This window comes from Otolemur garnettii, unplaced genomic scaffold, assembly GCF_000181295.1.
Source record: "Otolemur garnettii isolate 467f Iridium unplaced genomic scaffold, OtoGar3 scaffold00056, whole genome shotgun sequence".
Taxonomy (NCBI): domain Eukaryota; kingdom Metazoa; phylum Chordata; class Mammalia; order Primates; family Galagidae; genus Otolemur; species Otolemur garnettii.
Window position 1 is genome coordinate 4,954,266 of NW_003852451.1, and position 10,705 is coordinate 4,964,970.

Sequence of the window (10,705 nt, forward strand, 5' to 3'; positions counted from 1 at the left end):
CACTCACTCATTCACTCACACACTCACTCATGCACTCACTCATTCACTCACTCACTCACTTACTCATGCACTCACTCATTCACTCACTCACTCATTTACCCACTCACTCACTCATTCACTCACTCATTCACTCAGTCACACACTCATTCACTCACTCGCTCACTCACTTGCTCACTCATTCACTCATTCAGCAAACATTTGTTGGGTGTTGCTGTTTCCTGCAAGCTAAAGATAGACAATAAGTTGAGCACTGCTTCTCAAAGCACTTTTAGTTTAAAAGTAAATCATCAATCACTAGCACACATGAGCACAAAATTGTGATTCAAAGCTTATGTGGGTCATTATGAAAGTTTTGAGATACACAAAAATAAGAAACGTAAAATCCGTGCAGATAGAAACAAATGGAGCCCTCCCAGCAGCACCAATAAGCTGAGCAAGTTGAAACTCGCACGGGTGAACCAGAAAGGACCCTGGCCACTGTGTGTCTCGGAAGCAAAATAACAGACCATACCACAGTCTGTCTCAAAACTTTTGTAGTGACCCCTGGCACTAGTTTATTAGATTAGATAATGGCCCTGGGCTGGGCAGTGACAACCACTCCCAGGTGGCCCAGGCACTTATCACCCCAGGCCTAGATACTTGGAAAAGACGCGTTTCGTCACTCCCTGGTTCTCCTCCAGTTCCTTCTGCACACAGCTGCCAGATTGGTTTGGCAGAGGCACCTTCTCCCTTGTCGATTTCAGGTATTTAAAAGCTGGAAGCAACACTCTCCCCTCCTCCAGCCATATGCCTACAGGTCACCTGCAGTTTGTCCCCATCTCCCTCTCACCCCCAGTTTCCTCTCCACAAGCAAATCTCTGCATCTGCCCTGTACAAGCTTCAGAAACCATGCCTCTGCCTCTTGCACCCACGGATGCCCAGTGCCTCCTTGTCAGAAATCTTTGTCTAGGCTCAGCCCAGAGCTTGTCTCTGGGTAGCCTTTCCTGACCATCAGGGCCCCCTCGGTCAGTCACCCTGGAGCAACTTCAGCGGGCACCTAATGTTTGCCCTGGCCAAGTCCACACAGGGTATCTCATGCTCCTAACTTGTTTCATGTTTACCCTGGGTCTCTAGCGGCAGATTATGACACACCCCAGGGTGGGCACAGGGCAGGTGCACAGCAAAGGTCAAGCAGCCCAAAGGGTCTCCTCCAACAAGCAGCAGAAGGCACAGTGGTAGATGGAAACCAGCCTCCCTGGTGCAGAAACAAGCATTTCCTTTCACTGAGGTCCTGAAGAGCAGAGTTTTCAGGTGTTGGGCCTTATTTAATTAGAATTGTAAATGATTTAACATGAAAAGCTACATTCCCAATGACCTCAGTGTAGCAGTTGTGTTCTGAGCAACTTGAGTTTGCATGTTGCACTGTCTGGGCTCTGGGTATAATTTGAGATGAGCTGTTTCCTCTCTGTGACACTCAGCTCCCTCAAGTAAACAGGGGGCTAAACGTATCTCAGAGGGGGCTGAGGAGATTAACTCAGGTCGCTTCTTTAAACAAGAAACACACTGTGGAAATTGCAAAATACATTAACAAAAACCACAATAATGACTGTGTCACTGTTACAAATGAAGTCACAACCTAACTCTCTCTGTGTTTATTTTTTTTTCAAAATAAGTCAGCTTTCTTATTTATCCATGTTAGCAGTGCTCTTGATCTTAAAAATATGTAAATCCATTTAAATTAATTTCCAGTAACACCACACAAAACAATAATCATATTAGTACCATTCATAATGTACTAATAACATTAACATAATTGCATTCAAATACAAAATTGCTAGGTAATAGGCTTTTCATAAATTGTTTCGGTGAGAATGTCATTTTTAACTTGACTGTGGGTCTTTCAGTTCCAGATCTCAGAAACATTGAGAGGCTAACGTGAGAAAGTTTCCCACAGTTTTGGCCTGTAGAAGAGAGGCTGTCAAAGAGCCTTTGTGATTGGAATGAGAAGGGGGTGCGGTGGGGACGCATTTCTGCATAGACTTGACCCTGCTCTGAGGTTTAGAGTGGGGTCTGGGCCTGAGCACTGAGTGTGTTCTGTACGTGCTGGCCGAGGGGACAGGGTCACGTGGACTATGCACCCAGCCTGTGAGGAAACCTCTGGTAAACTAATGTTTCTTTCTTGAGCAGTGAGGTCCGTTATCTTGCTCCAATCTGGGTGGCTCATAGATAGTTGCAGGATTCTTCCTTGGCTCTCCTGGTCCCTGGCACAGCTGCTGTGCCACTGCGAGTTGTGGGTCTGCAAGGCCTCACAGGGCTCAGGGCACTCGGAATACCCTGGCCTCTAGTATGTAAATGTATTTATTTTTCACAATTTCAGGCAAAGTTATATTTTATGCAATCCAGTGATCCATTTTTTCCTGAGAAAGATGTAATGAAGCTGGAGACCGTTACAGCCACTGACATTAGGCAAGTCTGCACGGAGAATAAGCAAAGGGAGTGAATAATTGGCAGGCATATGGCAGGGTCTGAGTGAGTGAGTTGAACCATAAATCATTTTCCCAAACACGTGTCAATTTGTGATGCATTATTAGATCTAAGAAGAAGGAGATCACGTTGAAACTGAGTAGACCAGAGTGATAAGCTTTGATCAGATATTCTGATCTTGCTGGATAATTATAAAGCCACCCTGAATTGACAGAGATCTCCTTCCTACCATGCTGGAAGCATGAATCCGTATCACTCCACCCTCTACCTCCCCGTGACCCTAGGAGGCAGGCAGAGAGTGACACAATCTCTGCCTCTTAAATCAGCTAATTGTACTTGAAAGTGTATTTTTAGCACTTCAGAACATGAATGACGTTCCAGGGGAGGGTGAGCTTCCCTGTCTTTCTATTGAACACAGGTTCAGCAGACCTTCAGGGAATATTAAATAACATCTCTGAATAACAAAAGACACGCAGCTAAAAATTGTGGGCTCGGATCATTTTTCCAGCATTTTGTGTTTTGCCCCTCTCATTTAGTTTGGAATTTATCTTAGAAAATCAGATATAATGTTGAACATGGAAGCTACTGATAAAGGAAGCAGGTAAGTTAACACTGTCGTCCCTCAGCATCCAGGGACTGGTTCCAGGGGCCCCTCCAACACCAGCATCCACAGCTCCCCGAGTTCCTGGTGGACAACGGCACTGTATTTGCATCTAACCTGTGCAGGCTTCCCCATGGACTCTAAATCACCTCTACATTGCTCATAACACCTGAATCAATGTGAATGCTGTGTAAATAGCTGTTATACTGTATTGTTTAGGGAAGAAAGACAAGAAAAACGTCTGTACATGGTCAGTACAGAAGAATTGTTCTTTCTGAATATTTTTGAGGCAGGGCCAACTGTCCTATAACCCGCTGAGAAGAGGGTCTGATGCTCAGAAGCTGAGGACTTTCTTTGGACCGAGATGCTGCCGGTGGTAATGGCAGGCCAGTGAGGTGGGAAGGAGGGAGAGCGGGGTGCCAAGAGCCTGCCCTGTGCATGGGCAGGGCAGGAGGCGGAGAGCAGCTGGGGGCTCAGGACCAGGGTCCTCCGGAAGGCAGAGGGAGGAAAGCTGAAGCTCTGGGGTCGGCCCGCTGACTCTGGGGGAGACAACATTTTTATTGACTCAGTAGCTGTTTTTGGAAGGCTTGTAACTCTGCTTGGAGTGGTAAGGTACTGCTATTTTCAGGTCTTGCCAACAATGCTGACCAAGCCATAGCCAAAATCTTAGACAGACAATTTTCCACATGTAAAAATGGAAGACTGAGATTCCTAGGAATAGTCCCTGGGAGGAGTGTAGCTGGCCAACATGCAGTGTCCCTCAGGGAGCAAACACAAAAGGGTTAAGCAGCAGTGTCCCTAAGAAGCAGCATTTTGTAGCAAGTATTTTAAATTCAGCTGCCAGAGTGGGAGAGGAAGTTGGAGACAGGAAGCCATCTCAGAGCAGTGAGCATTTAAATAATGAGGGCAGAGGATTGTCTGCTGTTTCCCAGCCTCCCCGGCAGTATTCTTTCTCAACTCCTACCAGGGGGGACCACAGGATCCCACTCCCAGCCTCCAAAGGCATTTGCATAAACATTTACATTTGAAGGGAGCCCACGGATTGGCAACTCCCGAAGCTTCGCTAGGCTAGGCGGGGTTTTCTATAACAGCAATTAGGGACAGAAATAGAATAACAATAGGTGTGGAAATACAGTTGCTGAGCTGTGGGTAGACGAAGCAGAAAAATCTCTGCTCTTTGAAGACTGAACTTGGAATAATTGCAGCGTTGGAGACGAAATGGCCTTTGTTCTTTGTGCCCCGGCTCTAAAGCCTAAAAGGGACTCAACCAACATGGACCAGCGTGGGAGCTGGAGGGGGCTCTCTGAGCAGGGGAGGAAGGGGTGGGGCTGGCAAGCGGCTGCCCCGGGGCACTGCTTGGGCCTGGCCCACAGTAGAGCGGAAACCACCCTGCAGGGGAAGGGAAGGGAGCTGAGATCACAGACGAGGGCGGGCAGAGTCAGATCTGGAGGCACCAAAGATAAACCCAGGGCTGGACCTGGAAGTCAGAGGGCCCTCCCACGTCCCCAGGGAGCACTGTCGTCCACCCTCTTCCGACCCTGGGACCCCTCATGTCCTCAGAGGGCAGCACTGCAGAGGGTTCTGGCTCCTTCCTCCAGGTGCACTGCCCTTCTCTCACCCCTCACCCCTGAGAACAGAGTTGGGGGCAGGCAGATGGGGGGCCTCGTGCAGTCCCAGTGACCAACTCAGCTCAGGGAGGGGAGGAATTCAGGCCAGGAAAGGGCTCAGAGAGTAAGGACAGCTCAGGAAAGGTGGAAGAGGAGGACACAGCTGAGAGGGCAGATTGCAGAGAGATGGAAGGATAAGAAATGAGGGTCAGGGAGGGATGTCAGAGTTGAAAATCTCAGGGTTGAGTTGCTCCCAGGTCTGGGTGGCTGAAGTGATGTCAAAATGACCAGTAGAGTTGAATAGATCAAAGCAGTGAGAGGAGTTGTCTTTCTCTGGGGATAGATACTGGGGTCACCTGGGATGGTGAGGAACTGGGATGGGAAGCAGCTCTGGGCCAGCTGCTAAGAACAACATGGTGTAGTGGCCAAGGAGGTCAGGAGGTGACACAGGTCAAGGGGGAGGCAGGGTAACACAGCTCCCTGACCTGGATGTCGAAGGAGCAAGGGCTTTATGCCTGAGTAGACAAGGACAGAGGCTGGAAGTGTCTCAGGGAGCAGGGACTCAGCACACCTCCTTCCTACCCTGCTGTCCTGCCGTCGTCCTCTCAGCCTTCTCTCAGCTCTGGTCACTGCTGGGTGGAGGGTCAGTGTGACTGGGATCAGGACACCTGACAGCTCTGTCTCCACTTCTCAGGTTGTTTACACTGCCTTCCATCAACTCCTAATCATGTCCGTTTTGGATCCCTCCTTTGTAAAAATGGGCCTCACAATGCTGCCCTGTGGTCACACATGGAGACATCTATGAGTGGTGTAATCTGATGTCACCTACAAACTGTGAGGTGGTGGTGGCAGTGTCAGGTCCTAGGGACAAGAACTATTATTCCGTACCCTGCCAAAGCAGTAGTGATAATTAGGGGCATTTTATTAATACATTTTTATCATAATGATGTTCATACAGAAAGCTAGTGCTTTTCCCAGAAGTGTTCATAAAAAGTAATGGTAGGCATAATTAGCACAAATACTGATTATAATGTGAGAATATTGATTTTCATAAAGATATCACCCAAATCAAGCAGATACCTACTTATGAAAGGAATCAAAGAGGCTCGGCATCTATAGCACAGTGGTTATGGCATCAGCCATACACACTGAGGGTTGGAACCTGGCCTGGGCCAGCTAAAAAACAACAATGACAACTGCAACAAAAAATAGCCCGGTGCTGTGGCAAGCACCTGTAGTCCCAGCTACTTGCGAGGCTGAGGCAAGAGAATTGCTTAAGCCCAAGAGTTTGAGGTTGCTGTGAGCTGTGACACCAGAGCACTCTAATGATGGTGACAAAGTGAGACTCCCTCAAAAAAAAAAAAAGGAATTAAAGAAATGTGAAAACTACCACCTTGAATCTTTCTCTAAGCCAGTATGAAGGAATCTTCTGGAAGATAAGTGCCATAATGTAGGAAATTCAACACAGAGCTCTTACTAATACAATACACAACATCACAGGCTAAATACACCAAATGATGTGATGTGTCTAAAAGGCAACTGATAATGTTTAATAAGGGCACAAAAAATACTGAAATATTACAATTAAGGTTTGTTTTTTTACCATGATAAAAAGTTGTGGAAAATAAGAGCCCGTATTATGCTTAATGGATAGAAGAATTGAATTCTGTTTAAAAATTGGAATGAGGCTGATTCCTTAATAGTATTCTGAAAACTCTAGTTAACAGAAGGAGCATAACAAAATAGAGACAAGGTAATGGGAAGAGAGAAAAGATAATTATTTGCACTTATAACAGAAAATCAGAACATGCAGAGGAATCAGCAAAAATAACATTGAATGAAACGATTCAATAAAATACTAGATCTAAAATAAACATACCCAAACTAAGTCTTATCAATTATCATTAGTCACCAAAGCAAGAAAAATATAGATCCTGTCCACAATATCAAGCCCTTTTCCCCCAAGAAACCCTTGATAATAAGCATATATTGCTGCTATAAAGTTTTTAAAAACCTTTAAAAAGACAATAAAGGACTTGAATAATCAATCAATCTAATCATAAACTTAAATATATACAGTAATCTTGAAGGAGAAGATAAAATACCATCTCATACAAAGTAACAGATTTATGTACTAGGAAAAGGAAAAAGGGAAGATCAACTCCATCAGGTATTCAAAGACAAAGAGACAAAACAATTAAAATACTTTGGTAGTTGTAAAAATAACAACTCAATGGAAGTGACTAAGGGATCAAAGTCAACCTCTATGTCACTTCCACCACTGCTGTTGTCTCGCGCCCAGATGACCAGGGAGAACTCCTAACGTACTTTCTGTTTCTGCCTTGACCCTCTCGCCCAGGTCCACACAGTAGCCACAGTGATCCCTTAAAACAGATCAGCTATTTCTCTCCCATGTTCACAGACCCCCAGTGGTTTCCCACCTGTAAGGGGCTGAATTGTGTTTCCCTAAAAAGTATATCCCACATCTAGTCCACACACCTGTGTGCAACCTCATTTGGAAATAGGGTCTCTGCAGATACAGTTAAAGATCTCAACAGGAGATCATCTTAGATTTAGGGTGGGTCCCAAGTCCAATGACCTAAGTCTTTATAAGGTCACACAGGGAAAGAGAGACATACGTAAGGGAAAGCCACACAAAGATGGAGGCCGAGGCTACAGTGATGTGTCCACAAGCCAAGAACACCAAGGGCTGGTCACAGTCACCAGAGGCTGGGGTGGGAAAGCATGGAATGTGCCCTTCCTCAGAGCCTGCAGTGGAATCAGCACAGCTTGATTTTGAACTTCTGGCCCCCACAACTGTGGAAGGATACAGTTCTGCTCTATTACGCCAAAGCCAAGTTTGGGTAATCTGCTACAGTGTTCATAGAAAACAGATACACCATCCTGCTCAGAGAAGCTGTCAGCCTCCTTCCCGGTGAGTTCGACCCGGGCTGCCGACAGCCTCACCTCTCATCTCCCACCATTCCCTCCCTTCATTCTGCTCCAGCGGCATGGGCCTTTCTGAAGCCACCAGACAGGAAGGGCTGCCCCCCAGGGCCTTTGCTCGTGCTGCCCGTTGGCTGGAGCATGCTTCCCTCACGCATCCGTCGTCCCTTTGGGGATGTCTTTGTGTCTCCTTCTTGGTAAGATCTCCCCTAGCCACCCAATTTTAAATTGCATCTCACCCACCTTGGCTGGAATTTTCTGTTCTCTTTGTTTTATTTTCCTTCATAACACTTATCACCCTCTGATAGATGATGTGGTTTATTTATTTCTTTGTTTATATTGTTTCCTCCAACAAAATTGCTCTGCAAGGGCAGATATCTCCACTGGGCTGCTCAGTGTTGCATCTCTAGCACCCAGAATAGTGCCTGGCATGTGCGGAGAACTCAGCATGTCTTTGCTGAGTGAATCAAAGAGACAGACTTATGAGCCAGAATTTAATATACAATAAAGCAAGCATTACAAAACAGTAGGGGAGGATTAATTAATATATGATGTTGAGATATAGCACATTAGAGAAAAATTAATTTTAGATACACATCCTATCCTGTGTACTAAAAGAAAATTAAAGTCAAATATTTTAAAAATTCATAGAAAAATTAGCAGAAAGTAGACTAGTACATGATTCTCTGGAAGGATAATAACTTCTAAAAAATGAAAGCATTTGGGGAAGGTACAAAGCTAATAGTGATAGATTCTGCTATTTAAAAATTAAAACTTTTATACAATCAGAGCCACCTTCTTCCAGTAAGAGTTGGGTCCTGTTGTTACTGGTAATAATTCCTAGGTGATAGATTTTGCTCCAGGTCCCAGGTCTGTAATAATTCCTAGGTGATGGATTGTCCCAGGCCCCAGGTCTGTCTTCCTCCCTGGCTGTCTGTGCCCTTCCCCCTGCCTGGACCTCACCCTGGCGAGGGGACCATGTGTGGTGGCCTAGAGGCAAACACCTGAGTGGCCCCCGCCCATCAGCCACCTCTTGGGCATTGAAGATGACCAGATTTGGGTCACCCACCTGCCCATCCTGAAGCCCTTGTAGTTCCCTATGGCAACAAGCCTCAGCAGACTGGTGTCGCAGGCTGAGTTTGGGCCAAGGGTACCTGGACTGCAGTCCTTTCCTCCTCCTTATCAGGGCCCTCCTCTCTGAAGCCTCCCAGGCTGTACTGACAACCCCACTTGCACAGCATGGAAAGCTGCAGTGGGAATATCCAGTCTTAGGAGAGGTGCTATTTTAGTTGGATGTTCCCAGGTCGATGATGGGTCCACATCCAGGTTCCCTTATTAACTTTGTTAACTTTTATGTACTGCGTAAGCCATGGTCTCACATGTACTGGAGAACCTAATTGTTCCCGTAATTAAATAGCTGATTAGAAATAGAAAGTATTAAGATGACCAGTATTAAGGTAACCAGATGGCACCTGGACCAGAGTCAGGCAAATGGTCACCCCTGCTGTTACAGTCCACACTTAAACCACCTCAGCAGGTGCAGGCGGGCCACTCCAGGGCAGCTCTAGCTGGTTTTTCCTCTCCTGTCCTGCTGGCCTGCAGGGGGGAGCAGGGAGAGAGGGACAGGTGCCTCCCAGGCAGAGTGGCAAAGTTCTGCCTCCCTGCTGGGAGTGGCCTCATGCCATCATCCCCCCTTAGATTGACTGCAGGCTCCTAGGGCTGACCCGGAATCCTTGTGACCTGACCTCATCCTGGACCATGACCTTGAGGGGAGAGCAAACCCCAGTTGGGAGCCCATCTGCGCCCACTCAGGAGCTGGACAAGCCCGACTATGTGCTGACCGGGCAGCTCTGTCCTGGCTGACAACTGCTTTGTCTGTTACTTTCTCGGCAGAACAAATAACAATGGGTGTGTTTGTCGGGATTTTTTTTAAAGGGTAGAATTTAAAGCTCTCCCCTTTAGGGGGCTAGTTTTGTGCCTTTCCCTGAGAGCCTCCCTGCCCACCCTCCTGCCTCCCTGCCCACCCTCCTGCCTGCGCCTCCCCCCTTCCTCTGGCTGGGTATTTCTTGTCATTCAAGAGGCTTCAGACGCTTGCAATCAACAGAAAATTGCTTCCAAAGCAGCTGCCTAAAAAAATCAGATGTCAATTTTAAGATAAAAAATATTACATGATGAGCAAGATGTTTTTGAAGATGTTGCATTTTAAGTTTACTACCTGTGATGTGGACAGTTCTGCTGTGCCCGGCTTGGGGTGAGGAGTACTGGGGAGGAGGCAGGGACCCCCTTCTCCCTCACCACCCATATCTTTCTTTTCCTCCTGGGCCCTGAAGGCATTCAGGGAGTGCCTGGTGCCCCTGCGCCCCCCATCCTGCATCACCCTAAGCCCCAACCTTGCAGAGCAGAGTGCCCCATCTCTGCGTGGGGTTGTGGGGGCCCAAGGGCCATTTCTGTCTGAGGAGCAGACCAGCTCAGAAACGTATTTACCCAAGGAATGATTATCTAATAGTGGAATTTCAGGCTTAGGAGAGCACCTGGTGAGGGAAGATAGTTTTGTGTAATTTAATCTCTTCTAATATTACTCTGACCCTGAAAACATGCATTATATTTATAAATAGGGAGTGTAGCTAAGAGAACAGGGCCAGGAGATGGGGAAGGATCATTTTAGGTCGGACTTGACTACCACCTGGCTGTGTGACCTTGTACAAGACCAGTAAATAAGAGGGTTTGGATAGACAGGCTCTAATTTCTCTCCTACTTCTAAAATCCACTAAATTTTAGATAGACATTTAGACATTTGCTCTGAAACTTTAAACACTTCAATTTGTTCTGAAAGTTTAAAATGCTTTTGGATTCCAACCAATTTGATTTTATTAATAGAATTATATTTCTTAGAAATATCGTGAGAGCTCATCTGTTTTTCTGATTTCTTTGGCAACTTATTTCTTTGTAGCTCTTGAAATTTGAATAGGCCAAACCAGTGATGGAGAAGACATGTACATGCACATACGCACCAGTGTGCATACACACTAACCTCGTCCTATACACACGTACATGCACATACGCACCAGTGTGCATACACACTAACCTC

At 46.4% G+C, this 10,705-nt stretch overlaps 1 protein-coding gene across 2 annotated transcripts in view; it reads right to left on the minus strand.

Annotated features, from left to right (window-relative positions):
• Nucleotides 1-10,705, minus strand: part of PACRG (parkin coregulated) — a 497,878-nt gene that overhangs the window by 36,031 nt on the left and 451,142 nt on the right. Inside the window, exon 5 of one of the 2 annotated variants that reach the window (XM_003792385.2) lies at nucleotides 5,904-6,020. The exons of the other annotated variant lie outside the window; for it this stretch is intronic. Coding sequence (XP_003792433.1) covers nucleotides 5,904-6,020 — 117 coding nt within the window. The remainder of the gene's footprint in view (nucleotides 1-5,903; nucleotides 6,021-10,705) is intronic. 2 annotated transcript variants of the gene reach the window in all.